Source organism: Xenopus tropicalis, chromosome 8 (genome assembly GCF_000004195.4).
Source record: "Xenopus tropicalis strain Nigerian chromosome 8, UCB_Xtro_10.0, whole genome shotgun sequence".
NCBI classification, from domain to species: domain Eukaryota; kingdom Metazoa; phylum Chordata; class Amphibia; order Anura; family Pipidae; genus Xenopus; species Xenopus tropicalis.
Window position 1 is genome coordinate 83,559,593 of NC_030684.2, and position 18,484 is coordinate 83,578,076.

General features: G+C 39.8%; 1 protein-coding gene across 4 annotated transcripts in view; it reads right to left on the reverse strand.

The window, feature by feature from the left end:
- cep128 (centrosomal protein 128kDa) overlaps positions 1-18,484 on the reverse strand; it is a 120,759-nt gene that overhangs the window by 79,050 nt on the left and 23,225 nt on the right. For all 4 annotated transcript variants that reach the window (XM_031890960.1, XM_031890961.1, XM_012969281.3 and 1 more), the window contains exons 14-19: positions 17,501-17,851; positions 15,787-16,003; positions 12,597-13,030; positions 12,215-12,379; positions 7,409-7,585; positions 7,209-7,268 (exon numbers count right to left, since the gene is read on the reverse strand). In XM_031890960.1, the coding sequence (XP_031746820.1) occupies positions 7,209-7,268; positions 7,409-7,585; positions 12,215-12,379; positions 12,597-13,030; positions 15,787-16,003; positions 17,501-17,851 (1,404 nt within the window). The remainder of the gene's footprint in view (positions 1-7,208; positions 7,269-7,408; positions 7,586-12,214; positions 12,380-12,596; positions 13,031-15,786; positions 16,004-17,500; positions 17,852-18,484) is intronic.

The following is an 18,484-nucleotide window of genomic DNA, read 5'->3' on the forward strand; positions in this document are numbered from 1 at the left end:
TAATCAGCTTCTGAAGAACCTTTTCATTATGTTCATGCTGCATGGTTCTATACTATATCTGGTCATTCTTGAAGCAACTGATTTTGCTAGAGATAATATAATAGCTTTTGCAGGAATTCTTGGAGATGTATTTATTTTCAACAAATAGTAAGTCTTTGAGATCTGCTTACCACAGCATATCATTATGCTTCTAAAGAAATGTCACAGAAGTATTTTAAACATAATTAGACCTGTTTTTTTAGCTTAGTAGTTCATTATTTTCCTTTATACCCCCAGTCAGTCCTCATCCTTCAGGGCTTTGCTCTGGAGCTCTAATGGGACCCAAGGGTTGAGCCATCATAAATTGTGGCTGCTTGCACTTAACTCTAACATTGTCTGAAGCAAAGCAAAGCAAGAGCTTTTGGCTATGGATTGATACTTGTACTTACCCCTAACTGAGATTTAGGTTTGATGCATAAGCCCATGCGTGGGTTTCAATTATGTGGCTCTCCTATCCAGTGTCTGTTTGTATGCCCAGCCTAACAATTCTGCCATTTAAATGAAATGGAAATACTTAAAAAATATATTAATAGGTATTCCCTGATTATATTCTCTATTTATCTAAATCTATTTTTCTGCATATAACTCTATTGTGTATATACATTTCTGGTGCTAGAGAGTTTAAATACCTTTCACTTGCATCAAGGACAAAAACACCAATCTATCTGTCCTCCCATTGTGTCTCAATAACAATGTGTTAACCAACTAACAAAACAAATATGATTTGCTCTCCAGGTTAAGAAGCATGGCACTTAAAAAAACACATTTTGAGACCCGTACAGTGTGTAAGCATACAGCTTTTTTTTTTAAAAACGTTATTTGAAGGCATACTTGGGAAACATGCTTATCTCATTAACCGATTTCCTGGGTAATGATGCTTTATTTTTCAAAATAAACTATTTTTGGTGGTACAGCCACCCAATCTCAACACATTAAGGAGAAGAGTCAGGATTTCTGGACAGATGTACACGTACTTGCAAAAATGAAAGATCCAAAAAAGTAAATAAATGTCAGCCCTACAATTCAAGGCCATAATGATCACATAAGAATAGTTATCAGAAAATCACAAACCTGTGCTGAATTTCAAGGGCATTTATGCATTTTTTTTTCTACACAAAATATATTGAAGTCAATGGGCATAGTTTTATGGTGTGTTTGCACACAAAATGAATAAAAGTCGGAGTTTTTTCTTTTCCCATGTATATTTTCTTGGCAAAATTTTGTACCGCAGATCCATGCTTGGTGAAAAGTTTGCTCATTACTACATAAGACTATTTGTAAAGCCAAATCGGTATCCCTTTAGTCAAGACAAGTCAGTTTTTACCCAGCAACAGAAACATAAAAAAGAGCAAGTTACTCTTCAAAAAATAATATCAGTGTTTGGATCAATAATAGGGAAGGACTTTAGCTCCTGAGCAAGCGGATAACAGAGAGACAAGTAAATTCAAATGTTTAAATGAAACAAAGGAAATAATAATAAATAACAGTTCTCAGAAGTTGTATAATTTCTTGCTCATGTTCATCAGGCCAATATATCTGTCTAAGGTCTGTCTATACGGGTATGTGATTGCCTGAACACATGAGCAGCAGTGGTACATGTGTACAGGTTAAAACTCATGATCTCCCAGTGTGCCAGGCGCATTTTTTCTAAGCCTGTACAATGTCTATTTCTCTGGTCAATATCCGAAATGTAACTAACTCTTACGCATGTACTCTTCCTCCTCAGTTAGTGTATATATATGGTTAATTCACTGCTTATCCCAGTGTCCCAAATTACGTGTGGCCAACCCCTGTAGAGTGAGGTCAACATTTTTTCTGTTACTCAGCTGAACATTTATGTGCCTGTGATTAATTCACATTTTGTCACTCTGCCCAAAGACATTAAAAGTATGGCAAGAATTATTATTGCGGATCAGGAAGAGGTTACGTGGCATGCCTAATAATCAGTTCACTTCCTGGCAGCATCACAGTGTTCTAAGTAACAGTATAGTCACTACTAAGGACCTAGAGTTCAGCATGTTCATATTTAGGGTGCCTAACAAATGTCTTGAATGTTGCCAGGTACGTACTGCACAGCACAGCTAACAGACTCATTGGTAATGAGCTAACCCACAACTCTAGCACAGACAGAGTGTTCCAGTGAAAGCTGCACTGATTTTTTGCTGTAGCTGTAAAAACATTTGTCTCCAGGTGTGTCTGACCAATGACAACCCAAACGCACATATCTGTATAACTGGCCTCTAGCCATGCATCTATAAAAGGAACAGAAACTAGGAGGGTACTTTCTTGTATAAAAGAGAGAAAGCAAAAAGTTTTAATACTTGCAAAACACTACTTTAGCAAAAAATAGAACTTTTTGCTTACTCTTATCTACAAAGAGGTAGAGAATTGGCCAGGGTAAACATTTGGAAGCCTATATTTTGTGTGTTAATGTAAAGAAGATAAATGTTCCATGACATCGGTTAGGGAAAGTTAAAGTATGCATCTGATGGCAAACACTGAGCTGGCAACTTCTGCCAACCAAACACACTAATCTGGTAATATGCACCTATGGCAAGAAGCTATGTTAGTAAAACATTCCACATGGTTCCCTGATGGTGGCGCTAGTCACTTGTGACATCAGGGTGATCCTAGATTCAACCATCTAGTCTGTGTAGCTACCTGCCTTCAAAATAAAGCACAAGGCTGGTGGCAGTGCCTAATTTATTTACAATCAAAAAAAGGTGCAGAACTACAGTCAAGAATGGCTGGTGGACGTAGGATGTTTCAGACATGCCTCATACAGTTTGCAGAGTTGTCAACCATTAAGTTAAAGCAGTAGAGTATGTGAAATGGTGTCTACAATGTGAGTGTGCTGAGAGGCAGATGTGTTGATGTCTGCACATTAAGTGGAGAACAAGACAAGTGTGCTCATGTCTGTATATTAGGGAGTGCAGAGAGGTAAGTGTTCCTCTAAATTAATGAGAGTGCAGATGTGCAGATAATGTACATTAGGTGGAGCAAAAAAAAAAATGCATTTAGTTTTTGAGTACCCACAAGATCTTGTCATACAAAAGCAAGAAATTTTGTGGGACTCTAAAAAATATTGCTTCTGTATACTGTAATGTGTGCTGTTCAACTTATTACATGTAGTTGTTTGAATATTTTTCATATAACATGTTTAAGGGCCAGATTAAGTTAAAATGATGTCATACAGTGACGTCTATGGAGCCTGTGAGCAGACTTGCGGCCATAAATATCTTTTAGAGGGCCATCTGGCCATGCGCCTTCAGTTGGACAGCCCTGCTGTAATGTAAAATATGATAAGACAAAGTCAGATGATTTCTTGTAGTCATTCATGTATATTCAATACCAATGAGAAACAAAAGTCTATCCGATTTTACAGTATGTTGCCAAATGAAAATTCAGCATCTTCCCTTCTGTCCCTTCTGACAGTTAAGTCACGTAACATGGAAAATCTTAAATGTGCTATACAGATCATTTTTTATATCAGTTCCATTATTTTAGGATATGTGCAATGACCAGACAGCATCCAGCAAGATTTCCCATATAGAACTACACAAGAGACCTTGTTGGATATAATCAGATTGACAGATCATATACTAGAAGCCTGTTTTACAGTGAACTCTTATGTGGTTCTACCCTTAGAGGCTAAAGCGATGCAAGTGTGTTGTTATCTATATACAGGGGGAACACAGAGGGAAGTGTTCAAAATGTCTTAATATTAGAGAGTCCACAGAGAGGTTAAAGGAGAAGGAAAGGTAAAAACTAGTAAGCTTTATCAGAAAGGTCTATGTAAATACAGCCATAAGCACTCGCAGAAACTCACAGAAACACAGGATGTCTTGTCTTTTTTTGTTTACACGTGTTCTTCAGTATCAGACTTCCTCTCTCTGAAAAATCCTTCATTCCTGGGGCCAGAGTCTGCACAGTTCTCTCCCCTCTCCTGCTTACCCCTCCCATAAGGATTCATAAAACTTACTCCCCCCTCACTTAGGGGTGTGTGATCTGAGCTACCAACAGCTAGAGCTGCAGCAGGAAGCTATGAAGACCAAGCTAAAATGGTTAGCTGCTATCTTAAACAAATGGAGAGAGCTTCTAGAGCTGTTTCCTCAGGTATGGTAAAGCTTTCTGCAGAATAAATATAGCATTCTAGCTTGCACTAATGTGGCTAATCTATTGGCAGTAAAATGCCAAAATGAATTTTCTTCTCCTTTAAGAAAGGAAAGGGTGCTGATATAAGTTCATTACGAAAATCAAGGGCAAGAAGTCTGTACATTAAAACAAGCAGAAAACACTTTTCATATGTCTGTATATTAAGAGGTAGTCCATCTTTCAGTTAACCGTTAACATGCTGTAGACAGTTATTTTCAAGACAATTTGCAATTGGTCTTCATTTTTTAATTTTTTTTCATGGCTTTTATATAATTTATACTGTTGCTCAGTAGCTCTCCAGACCAGAATTTCATCTGTTTCTAGTGTCCAATTTACCCTAGCAATCATGCAGTGGTTTCTATGTAAAGCTGGGAGATAAACAGAAGGGCCTAACAATAACAACACAACTGAAATCTCACAGACTTAGCTGCCTTGGTCAGTTATCCCAACAACCAGGCAGCATATTAAATTCCAAGGAGGAAAGAGGCAGAAGAGGAAGGCAAAGAATTTAAAAACTATAAAAAATGAGGACTAATTGAAAAGTTGCTAAGAACAGTAAATTTTATATCTACTAAAACTTAACCTGAAGGTGAACTTCCCCTGAGGGAGAGTGAAGATACAAGTATGCTGGACCTATACATTAGGGGGCCCAATGAGGGCAGCGTGCTGATTAGTATGATTAATTGCAGCTTATCATGAACAGCAGAGACAAGTCTGCTGATGTCTTTAAAATAGGGTAAGCCGAGAGGCAAGTGTTCTTCTATCTGTAGGTCTCAGAGGAGCTGAAAGGCAAGCTTTTTGATGTTTGTACCTTAGGATGCAGAGAAAAGACCAGCACACTGATGTATGTACATTAGAAAGTAGTGAAGAGGCAAGTGTACTGTTGTCTGTACACGTAAGGAAGCAAGTGTACAGATGTTGATTAGGGTGAGCAGATGATGAATGTTTGCTTCGTTAAGTGTATTAAAGGACATGTAAAGCCTACATTTGCCTACAATGTAGAGCTGGGCGGTATGACCAAAAATTTATATCACGGTATTTTTCAAAATTATATCGGTATCACGGTATTTGACGGTATATAAATAAAAAATAAATAATAAATATTGGTGGCCCCCCCACCCCCCCCCCAACAACAACCCCAACAACCCCAGCCCCCCCCCAACAACCCCAGCCCCCCCAACCCCAGCCACAACCCCCCCAGCCCCAGCCACAACCCCCCCAACCCCAGCCACAACCCCCCCAGCCAGCCCAGCCAGCCCCCCCAGCCCCAGCCACAACCCCCCCAGCCCCCCCAACCACAACCCCCCCAGCCACAACCCCCCCAGCCCCAGCCACAACCCCCCCAGCCCCAGCCACAACCCCCAGCAGAACTTACCCAACTTGTGGTTCCTCCAGCTCCAGCGATGCGTCCTAGCGACGTCGTGTGCGCGCTGACGTCACATGCGCGCCGACGTCACATACGCACGGGCGCAACCCGGATGTGATTGGAGAAAAACAGCAGGAGGCGCGCATACCGGTATAGCGGTATGTTTAAAACTCATACCGTTTTTTTTTTTTTAAAAAACGGTATACCGGTTAAACCGGTATAACGCCCAGCACTACTACAATGTATATCAGTTGGGCATGCCTCCCCCACCCAAATGGCATCATTTGTACTGCATATATCCCCTCACATTTTCCTAAAGCAAATAGCAGCTTTCACCCAGTGGCCATTTTTCCTCTGATACATAATCAGTTAAATTTAAATCTGCAAGCAGCATACACACACAGACCCTTATTCAGCATACATTTCATCAAGAATACAGGCTCACACAGGCAGAACTGTCTCTGATAAAAGTTCTGCTTTGTTTGAGCACTGTAACGGTAAAGCTGAGCTCAGGAGAAAAAACTGAAGCAGACAGCTAGAGCTGAGATTCTATGGGAACCAGCAATGCCATCTCTTTACTGGCTGCTAGACTGGGGGGCGTGTTTAGAAATCTGAGCTTATAACAACTGAGCATGCCCACAAACCAACAGCCAAAGCAAATTCCTGAGGGAGGGGGGCTGAGTAAGTTACAGGAGGAGAAGGAAATCTAAGTGATTAAGGAGATGTTGCAGCCTTACTATTAACCTCTGGACAACCAGTGTGGCAGGTATTGAAAGATTTCAAAGAGGCTGTTCACTGATTAGATTTTTGTGTGTGGGGTTTACATGTCCTCTAAGTGGTGCAACAGGGCAAATATCTATTGGGTGAAGCAGAGGTATAATTCCCTTTACCTCTATATATTGTGGGCAGTGCAAAGCCAAGTGGGCTATAGATTTTACATTAGAGCGCAGAGAGGAAACTGTTCTAATGTCTGTGCAATAGAAGAAGATAAGAGATGGGTATCCTAACGTATCAGATAGTGGGCAAGTGTCTTGAATCCTGTGTATTAGGACTAGGTTCGGTATTCGGCCAAGATTCTGTCTTTTTTGGCAGGATTTTGCATTTTTCGGCAAAATTTGGATTCGGCCGAAGGATTTTTACAAAGGATTCGGGGTTTCAGCCGAATCCAAAAAATTGGATTCGGTGCACCCCTAATTAAGACAATAGGAAGCATGTTAATTATACCTGCATTATAGGAAAAGTCAAGGGTGTCTCAAACAAGCAAATCACACCAGTCACATGAAAAAAAAAAAGAAAATATATTTGGAACAATTAAAATAAAAAAAAGAACGGAGGCACAGAACAAAAAGATAAGAGAAAAATAGGGTGGAAAGAGTGGAGGGGGTGGTTGGAATAGTCTGTGCAGCTGTTTCTTTCTGTGTGGCCAGATCTGCAAACAGCTGGGAAATTCTGGAAACTTGGGATCTCCCCATCTTGCCTTGATCTGCTTTATGAATACTAAGACATTAACCAGTCACACAAATATTGAAAAAAACCCATCACAGCAGAATGTACACTAATAAGGGCCCAACCTCAAGTCCCACAGCTAGTGAGATATTTTCAGGAAAACAATACACTTGGCTTAGTAACCTGACTAGAGAGTTTTTACCTTAGTCTCTGCCAGCCTGTAGTGAGGATCATTCCTTAGGTGAGAGGTGTTGGATATGGCCTTCAATGGAGAAAAATAAATGTTTATTAATAATACTAAAGACATATACAGAACATTACATGGGATATTTTTGCAGGGGAAACTTTAAAGGGCCCTGGCTGCAGATGTATCTAACTAGTTTAGCAAGCTGAAGAACTTACTTTGAATTTATCCAAGGAGTCTTTAGACAGAAGCTGGCAAACAGTGTTGAGCTCTGCCTCTATGGCACTTAGGATGGTTTCTTGCTCCATTTCAAGAGAATGTAGTCGTTCTGTTAGCGTCTGGTTAACCTCTTCAAACTTTCTAGCATTAAGTTCTATGGACTTTATCTCCTTTTCCTTTCAACAGAATAATCATATGAGGCAGGATATATCAGAAAAAATGGTTGCTCTGGAAGGCATATTGGCATTTTAAATGTTGGTATTACCCAGTTATTGGCAATGGCTTGGAACATTTATAAATCTATAGCAAGCCCATTGCACAAAGCAAAATCACACTTTGCATCTAGAAAAAGACTTTATATTTTGCATCAGTCAAACAAGCAATTGTGTAACAGACTAAGCAAAAATCCTGTTTCTGCTGAATCTACAACCATTTCCAAAAATTAGGCACACTGTGTTAAATGATGATTTGCAAATCTGTGTCCAAGTTCATTTAAGATGAACTGAGACAAAGTCCTGCAGTCTCACGAATTAAAATTTTAAATTCTTTTTTGGAAATTATGTACAGCACGTCCTCTGGGCTAAAGAGAAAAAGGACCATCTGGCTTGTTATCAGCATACAGTTCAAAAGCCAGCATCCATGATAGTAAGGGGGTCATAGCATAAGTAACTTGCACATCTAGGAAGGCACCATTAATGCTGAACAATACCTACAGGTTTTGCAGCAATATATGCTGCCATCCAGATAACATGCTTTTCAGAAAAAACTTTGCTTATTTTAGCAAGACAAACCGCATTCTGCACTTATTAAAACAGCATGGCTCTGTAGTGAGAGTGTCCAGGTGCCAAACTGGCCTCCCTGCAATGCAGACCTGTCACCCATTGAAAATATTAAATGCATTATGAAATGAAAAATGCAACAAAGACACCTGCTGAGCAGCTGTAATCCTATATAAGGGAAGAATGGAACAACATCTCACTTTCAAAACTACAGTAATCAGTGCCCTCAGTTCCAAAAAAACTTTTTGGAAACAGGGTTGTAATCTTGTGGGTGTGTATATTCCTTCTACTTTAGGTGGCATGTGCAAAGCATGCATTTTGGCACAGAAATACGCTCTGTGTGCCTGCATCTGGCTCAACACAATGGCTCCTGGTATGGCACAGGAAGAGGCCGATGTCACCGTAGGGATTTTTGGCAAGGCAAAGGAAGAGGCTGATGCCACCGTAGGGGTTTCTGGCATGGCACAGGAAGGATCAGCCCCGCCTGGCATAAGATTAATGTAGGCAAAATATCTTCAAACAACACTTAGTTCTACAGCGTTTATACTTTAACCCCAATATATATTGTGTTTCCATTACCCAAAATAAGTCCCTGCTTTGAAACTGCCCAAGTGCATTTCAGAATTAAATTAAAAAAAAAAACACCAATGAGGTAGCATATGAGTTTCCTGCTCAAATACTAAAGCAAAGGAGGTGTCACATAAAAAGAATTAGCAAAGCCCGCAAGCTGACCGCCCACTGTGTACATGCTGTTAAGCCTGTGTCTGGTCTGGGTTAGTGCTGCCATTTGAAGCTGGCAGGAGTTTTAAAAAAGGACATAATGTACGCATAAGCACAGAAGTCGACATCTGGTATAGAGATGTAGAACAATACAATTCTGCACTGTGGTAAGGAATAAAAGAGTCATGTGACAAACAGTGCATTCTCATGCATCACACATGCAGCTATAGTTTGTATTTCTGTGTTGCCACTGGCTCCATAATATTTCATCTTGTGGGAACAACTGTGTCCGGCCTGGGCAGGCAATCTGTACTCTAGCTAGAGCCAGGCATAATATTGCCCCAAAATTAATGGTGTTATATTACAAGTATTGGTGAGGTAAAGGAGAAACATGGACATGGAGTGAGTTAATCTTTTGCTAATCTTTCACTCAAGTGCCTCCTAGTGGCTTTGTAAGACATACACAAATAAAATGCCACCTTGCTCAAAAAAACCTCCTTAACTTTAGCACACTGAAAATATAACACATCAATTCCTTGCCTTTTCTCTAGGCAGTGTCCTATTTTTAAAGCCTTAAAGGAAATGTTTTCTTTTAAAATGAATCAATACAGGTTCTCATAACTCTTGTGGAGAACAGTTACAAATGGAATAATTTGGTTTGTGCTTTGAATATGGCCAGCAAAATATAAAGTCAGATGCTAGGAAACAAAAGGCATACTTACAAATAATTAAACCACTTACTCTAAAGTGGTGCATAAGGAAAATTAGAAACATCAGGGCATGACAATGCAGTGATCCCCAACCAGTGGTTTGTGAGCAACATGTTGCTCCCCAACCTCTTGGATGATGCTCCCAGTGGCCTCAAAGCAGGTGCTTATTTTGAATTCCTGGATTGGAGGCAAGTTTTGGTTGCATAAAAACCAGTTCTACTGCCAAACTGAGCCACATGTAGGCTGCCAGCCCACATAGGAGCTACCAAATAGCAGACCTCATCACAGACCTTATTTAGCACCCTCATGAACATTTTTCATACTTGTGTTGCTCTTCAACTCTCTTTACATTTGAGTGTTGCTCATGGGTAAAAAAGGTTGGGGTCTACATTTAGGTATTTCTGTACACAGTTGGAATAAAGTCTCTGCCCCAAAGAGCTTATAATCTATTAGGAAAAGAAAACAAAGACAAGCAAAACAGGGGTAGGATATAAGTGTATAGGTCAAGGGTGTGTTAATATGGGTAAGGGGTAGCACGATAAATAACGATTGTGCAATTAACAGATGTAACACAGATGTAACAAAATATTACTGGAAAATAAAAATCATGTTGCAGTTTATTTTGCACAGCATAATCACCTAGTGAATAACTTTAAAGCTGTGTTAATTGAACAGGTTGCTATTTCATTAAAGGCAGTGACAGGTATAGGCTGCTTTTAATAAGAATGTATAGATAAAGGGGTTTAAATAACAATCTCTCTTAAATGCTTCCTGGGACCTATAGAGGATTTTAGTTGTGTTTTCTATAGTGCAACTTCTTGCATTCATCACTATATAATGAAATCATTCTAATAAGAACATATTTAACAATGTTTTTTCTTCCCTAAGGAGTGATGTAAACTACCGTGGGTAATGCAGCAGTATAAAAAATTATTGTGCAATTAAGATAGAAGTTATTGTCTTTAGTAAAGTGTCCCATCAGCATTAAAATGTTGAAAAAAATGGGTGAATTGCAAAGACCTGTGCTGAAGTAGAATGTACAGTATATCTGATATGAACTTGGCAAGGAGCAATTACTTCTAACCAGCTGCCACATGGCACTGTTGTTTATGGAGTGTAGGTACACTTTGGCAGTCTGGGCGGCTAAGTTGGCAATCTGGGCGGCTAAGTGGCAGATGAGATTTAATGTGGATAAATGTAAGGTCATGCACCTGGGATGTAAAAATAGGCAAGCCACTTATACCCTAGGTAAATCAATAAACTTGGCTGTAGCAAGCAATGCCAGGCAGCAGCTGCAAGGGCAAACAAGGTTTTGAGCTGTATTAGAAGGGGTATAGATTCACGGGAGGAGGGGTTATTCTTCCCCTTTACAGAGCGCTGGTAAGGCCCCATCAAGAATATGCTGTTCAGTTTTGGTCTCCAGTGCTCAAATGGGACATGATTGAGTTAGAGAGGGTCCAGAGAAGGGCAACTAAGCTGGTAAAGGGTATGGAAAGTCTCAGTTATGAAGAAAGACTGGCCAAGATGGGTCTGTTTACACTGGAGAAGAGGTGCTTAAGAGGTAACATGATAACTATGTATAAATATATAAGGGGATCATATAATAACCTTTCTAAAGTTTTATTTACCAGTAGGTACTTCCAATGGACACGAGGGCACCCACTCCATTTAGAAGAAGGGAGGTTCCATTTAAATATTCGGAAAGGATTTTTTACTGTGAGAGCTGTGAAGTTCTGGAATTCCCTCCCCGAATCAGTCGTGCTGGCTGATACATTATATAACTTTAAGAAGGGGCTGGATGGATTCTTAGCAAGTGAGGGAATACAGGGTTATGGGAGAAAGCTCTTAGTACAGGTTAATGCAGGGACTGGTCCGATTGCCATCTTGGAGTCGGGAAGGAATTTTTTCCCCTCTGCAGCAAATTAGAGAGGCTTCAGATGGGGTTTTTTGCTTCCCTCTGGATCAACTAGAAGTTAGGCAGGTTATATATAGGTATTATGGTTGAACGTGATGGACGTATGTCTTTTTTCAACCCAACTTACTATGTTACTATGTTACACCGTTTTATTTATATAGTGCATTCTGATATGACCGACAGTTTCAAACATTCAAACTTTGCTATATATATATATATATATATATATATATATATATATATATATATATATATATATACATACAGGTATCGGACCCCTTATCCGGAAACCCGTTATCCAGAAAGCTCCGAATTACGGAATACCCGTCTCCCATAGACTCCATTTTAATCAAATAATATATATATATATATATATATATATGCAAGCTTCCCCATATAAAGGTTTGCCAGTAAAACATGTCATAGCCTATTTCCAAGTTTGCCTTGAACACAGCTCAAATTTTACATTCTCTATTTACTCTGCCTCTATCTGCCACACAACTGCATTCCACTTTTCCATTATTTATATTTTTGTCTAAGACCAAGCTCTTTTGCCTAGTCTTGGTCAGTTCTCTTCTTTTATTTACCCAGTTCATAGATCTTATTTCACCATTTCCACTTCAGCCACTCTCATCATTCATATGCTCTTATAACCAGTCCAAGCCATAGCATGTTACTCACCTTGTCCTCTACATCTTGCATAGCCAGCTGATAATTTGAGCGAAGTGTACCATTCTCTTCATTACTTTGGGAAACCTCTTCTGCTAGCTTGTCACATTCCACTTTCATTCTCTCTATGCGCTGGCGTTCAGACTTTACCAGGGATTTGCTCTCCACCAGTTCTGCCTGTAAGAAAAAGTGGACACGCAGCTCATATGCTGGTACCAACATATAGGTACACCTACACACCACCATGCTAACAAACAAGTGAACTGAGGACACAAATGATCTCTCATACACAAACTGTCTCTTTATCCCCCGAACAAACAAATGGGCCAATCAGACAAATCATAGACGGCATACATGTAGCAAACATGGGTGCATATCTGTTTCTATCTGGTACCTTTAAGGTGCAGATGTGATTCTCCAGCTCTTCTCTTTCCTGCCTAAAATGTGCAAGCATTTCCTGTAGGCTTCGCTCATGCTTGCCTTTTGCACTCTGAGCAGCAGAACGCAAATCTGTTAGTTCCTTTTGGTGCACTTCCCTCTCCATCTTTAACTGCTTTCCTGCAAGAGTAAGTTCTTCCCGAGCAAATTCTGCTTGTTTCTGGGCTTCACACAAGTTTTTCTGTAGGTCTTTAGAAGCCTTAACTTCTTTTGCCAGCTGGTTGCTCAGTGCAGCTCTTTCTGCACTTATGTTCTTCACCACCTCCTGCAACTCTAGCACTGTTTCCTTGTTCTTCTTCTGGGTTTGCTCAGAGGACAGAAGAGCTTCCTGTAACTTCTCATGGTCTTCCCGCATTTGCTGCTGCAGAGCTCTGTATTTTTCTAATTCCACTGAAAATAGCATGGCATGAAAACATTGGTTAAGTAGAAATACGGCAATCATCTTAAGTAGCTATTCTTGTACACCTTAAAGGAGAAGAAAAGGCTAAGTCACTTGGCGGTGCCAAAATGTTAGGCACCCTCAAGTGACTTAAATTGCTTACCTTGTACCCCGGCCTGGTGCCCCTGTTAGGAGAGAACCGCACCAGCCCAGGGTAACAGCGAGTGATTCCTTCTTCCTATTTCGTGCGCTTGCGCATGTGCAGTAGAGTAAAAAGTCGACTTTTCACTCTACTGCACATGCGTCGGCTCAGGGAAAGAAGGAAGCACTCTCTCAAGGTACCCCAGGCTGGTGTGGTTTTCTCCTAACAGGGGCACCAGCCCGGGGTACAAGGTAATTGATTAAAGTCACTTGGGGATGCCTAACATTTTGGCACCCCCAAATGACTTAGCCTTACCTTCTACTTTAAGGGTGAAGACACACAGAGCTACTTAGTTGCAGCTACTTGTCATGGCTACTAAATGCCAGGCAATACCTTGCCATAGACAATACTGAGAATTGGTGTCTGACAGACATTTTTCTTCATTGAAACACAATTGCTGTTACATGTAGATGCATAAACAACTTTATGCATTATGACTGTATCTGATCGAACATTACATTACAGCCTGTGGAGATTAGATATTGTGCTGTTGCATAACCAGATCAGATGAAATCTGACCCAGAAAATCTGTGATATGCTCATCACATAAATTACCTAGTTCTATAACTATATTTTTAAATATGCATTTTTTACAAATGCATCAGTTAATAGAGCTTCTTCTAGCAGAACCCTGCATTTAAATATTTTTTAGATTTCATTTTGAAATTTCACATGGTGCTAGACATATTAATCATCTCCCAGGTTGCCACAGGCATGTGACCTGTGGTCTGGTAGAGAGAATTATTTGCTATGTAAACAGTGTAATTTAGAAATAAAAAGTACACCATAAATATAATGACAGTAATCATTTGAAGGAGAAATATTGGATAAATGAAAAACCCTAATCTTGTAGGCAGTTATAAATAATAAATGGTGCTGGTTTTACTTTGGGCTAAAAAATTAATCCTATCTGTAAAAATGGACTGTTTATTGGAGCTCCCTAGAGATCTTCTCAGGTCCCTGTCTGAGGGGTGGGCGTGTCCTAATGGTCCATGCCGAAAGCACAGTAGGAGGAGGATAGCCAATCATAGCCCTGCAGTCACACAAGCAAAGACAGGCTTCAGTTCCCTATCAGGTCAGCCTATCTCCTGATTGGTTCCTATCCAATAGTGCAGTGTGCTGCTGGCCCCCCAGTACAGCCTCGGATAGAAGGCAGCAGGAAATGGAACAGATGGGTTGGACTAGTGTGGTTTTGGGGGAATTTCTCAATAAATCAGTCCAAAACAAATGCACTAGTACATTCTTATTTTTCATATAATAAGTCTCCTTTAATAGGCATCTAAGGAGAAAGAAAAAGTAGCTCTTTAAATAATTTGCTTTAAAACAAAGTGCATTATTTTTTATATTAATTCTATTTTTCTTTTAGTATTAATAGTTAATTAACAATAAACTAGATAGAACAAATAAATGAAAGTTTTTTTTAATTGCATTGTAAAGCTGTGGAACAAGCTGTAATACTTTTGCAAGCAAAAGTGTTGGGGGGGGGGGCTGTACTACTTGTTGAATAGAGCAGACAATATGAATTAAATTTGCCATACACGGGCCGATTTTAGCTGCCGAATCAGCAGCTTATCTGCCCGTGTATTGGCACTAATGACGGGCCTCCCCGACCGACATCTGGCTTAAAACCGTCCAGATATCAATTGGGCAAGTTTGATATTAACTTCGGATCGGTAACCGTGGAGCCAAATGATTGAATTAGCTCAATATTGCCCATTGCCCATCCGTAGGTGTGCATATCGGGAGAAGAGCTCGCCAACCGAGCAAATCTTACAGTATATGGCCACCTTTACTCAGACATTACAAATCACAGCACAATCGCATTACAGGAACGGATTGGCTCCTATTTAGCTACCTTCAGCATTTCTCATTTATTTTAAAATACAGTCTATCTTACATAAATTATTTAAGCATAAATCACTTTCACAAATGACACTAACACTTTCTTAATATACCGAGTAACTTAATGTACCGAGTAAAGTCAGTATGCGGCACTAACTCCTGAAGCAGTCAAGTATTTGCTTAAATGAGCAGTTCAGTGTAAAAATGAAACTAGCTAAAATAGACAGACTGCGCAAAATAAAAAATGTTTTCAATAAAGTTAGTTAGCCAAATATGTAATCTATAAAGGCAGGGGTGGGTAGATGTCTAACATAATAGCCAGAACACTACTTCCTCATTCACAGTTCTCTAAGCTTAGCAGTCAGTAACCAATCAGTAACTTGGGGGGGGGCGCATAAAGACATAAAAGTTCAGTTAGTTTGCTTTTGAATCTGACCTGCATGCTCCCAAACAAACTGAACAGTTATGTCCCATGAGAGCAGAAGCCAGGAAGTAGTGTTCTGGCTATTATGTTAGTCACCTGCTCACTCCAGCCTTTATAGATTACATTTTTGCATAACTAACTATATTAGAAATATTTTTGTATTCTGCACAGTCTATTTTATCCAGTTTCATTTTTACACCAAATTGTTTCTTTAAACTCCCATCTTGCACTTTTTCAAATGCTGAACAGAATTACAGAATCTTCTTATATAGAAATAAATATCAAATATGACTATTTACCCTGAAGTCTACAAGTTGTTTCTTGTGACTCTTGCAAATCTCTCTCTAGTTCTAGATGCTGCTCCCGTGCCTCACTCAGTCGAACATCCCGTAGATGCAACTCTTCCTCTTGCTGAGCACGCCTCGCCAGAACCTCAGCCAGCTCCCTGCGAAGGTTGTCTGTTTGTTGCAAAGTGGCTTGAAGCTGAGACCGCATCTCATCTCTCTCTTTTGTTACCTGTAAGCAGGATTATCTTCAGCAATGCCAAATCAACATAACATTCATTCATTATATCCCTGTTATTATAGGACACTTCAACATCCCTAATAATCCCCAATCGCTTAACTGAGCTTTTTGTTCCAACAGAATCTTCTTCATTTGTACACATCACCCTGGCGGTTATGGGGTTTAGGAACAAGGCCTGAGCACTGACCTAAGTAACACTGAAGTCATTTGTTGGTAAATATCTCCAACAATAGATAGATCACATGCCTCCAAGTCTCTCAATCTAAACTTCCGTTTATTAGGATAACCCACCATACCCCTGAACATTGCAGGTCACTACAAAAATATAATGTGTATAACAGCCCAGATGTAAAACACTGCTTCATTGAAAAAAAAAACAACTTTTCTAATAGTTTGTGCCATGAATAATCCTAAATAGAAAAAATACAATTAAGTTAAGTTCCAAACTATATGATTTACAGTGCTCACACACAAACCAAGGATACACATACATTCTAGGTACATGCTAGTTAACATCAGCCAATGAATGAACAGAGCTCCCATTTATTCCCACATGGTAGCACAAGGTAAAAGATGTAAAAGGCCAAATTTCCTGTTTCTTTAGTAAATGATTTAATAGGTGACTTATGATATGCGCCTTTGTTGCTAAGGTATTCTGTATAGTTTTCTTTTAACTCTCTACTGCAACCAGCCTAAACATATTCTTAGGGCAATGGCCCAGAGGGAGAATAGTCACCCGCAGTTAAATCTCGCCTACCTGTAAATGACCAATTCCCTCAAAATGCCTTCTTGTCGGCAATAAAGTTAATCATCCATGGGAAGGCATATATTTCGGTTTATTTTCCAAATTCAAGCTAAATTTCCTGCTGCAGGTGGTAGACATTTTGGGGAGATTAGTCACCCGTGGTAGCTGAGATTAAAGAGAGCACGGACCCAAGGACTGACTGCATTTACTGCCTTGTCTTGACCAATTATAAGCCAATCTACCTTTTTTCCCTACCTTATCACTTCTCTTTTAGGTGCACTAAAGTGTGGTTTCCTTCCTCACCACTCCACAAAAACAGCACCAATAAAAGGACTAAAAATCACCTTTTGTAAATAAGCAAAATGCCAACCACTGCACTGCCTGTTGAACAATTTTGCAGAACACCTTAAATCTTGATCCCACAATGCCTTGCATGCTTCTTCCCGGGTCTTTTAAAGGGGATGTCCACCCAAAAAAAGGTGAATCGTATCTTTCAGGAGACAGCCCTTAGAAATTAAAATGGCACTTTTAAGATTATCAAATGGCACATACTACTAGAAAAGTGTATTTTTAAGAATTTGTTTTTTTCAAATGGAGTAAACTTTTACACATGGGCTGTTGTATGCAATATATTTGTACAGAGACCTGCAATGTTTAGGGGTTTACCTTCAATCAATCCTGCAATCAATATCCCAGTATAAATAAGAAACAGTGATAAAATCTTGCAAGATATTGGTTTTTACCTGTATACTGCTGTCTTTAATTTGATTAATCGTTTCTTCTTGTTTTTCTATCTCCTTCTCTAACTTTTTGAACTTTAGCCTCCAGTGTTTAACTGTTGCCTGTGCTTTAGCCTTAAGTTCTTCTTTTTTCCTCTCAGTCTCAGCTCTCAGCGCTTCTGCTTGCCTCAGTTCTCCCAAGTATCTTTCAGCTTCTTGGCTTAGTTCTTCCAGTTGTTGGTTTAGCTCAGAAACATGATCAACAGCCTGCTGCCTCTCCCTTTCACAGTTTTCATAGCGACTCTGGATGTCTTTAAGCTGCTGTAGCATCTTCATCTGTTGCTTTTCTCGTTTCTCCATATCTGAAGTCAGTGCCTAATTTTGAAAAACAGCATTACAAGATATGATTTGTAAGAATTTGACCCAGGAAAGTAACTAATGAAACACTTTAAATGAAAAAATTCTCTGGTCATATTGTTTCACATAGTTGCCATCAGGGGGGTAAAGGGGGTCACCAAGACACAGCAAGATGTGAATCATGGGCCACAAAGTGGGTGGAGCTTGAAGGAGAGATTGGGTGGATCACGGGCAGGACTCAAAAAATGGGACAAGGCCTAAGCAGATTAGGAGCACACACGTGAGTGCATGTAGAGCGAACATGCTTGCATGGGCACATTTTTTTATATTGGCCCCCATTCTACTTGTTTGCAGGCACCACTACCTAGGGGGTAGAAGTGACTGATAAGCTTAGTAACATTATCCCCCTGGGCCTAAGGGCCCTTCTAACATAGTATGGGGCCCTAGGATTACTGTTGGCTTATTAGTTATACAGTGTAGGCAAAAACTGCACTGATCTGCTCATCAAGTGCAGGATCCATCAAGTCCTCTTATATCTTTGCCTCATATTTCTTTCATAACTGAACCATTGCTGCAATCCTGCTGGCTCTTTGCCCTTTTCAAAACGGTGTATCCTTCGACCTCTCTTCCATGAGAGTTATAGGAAGAGAG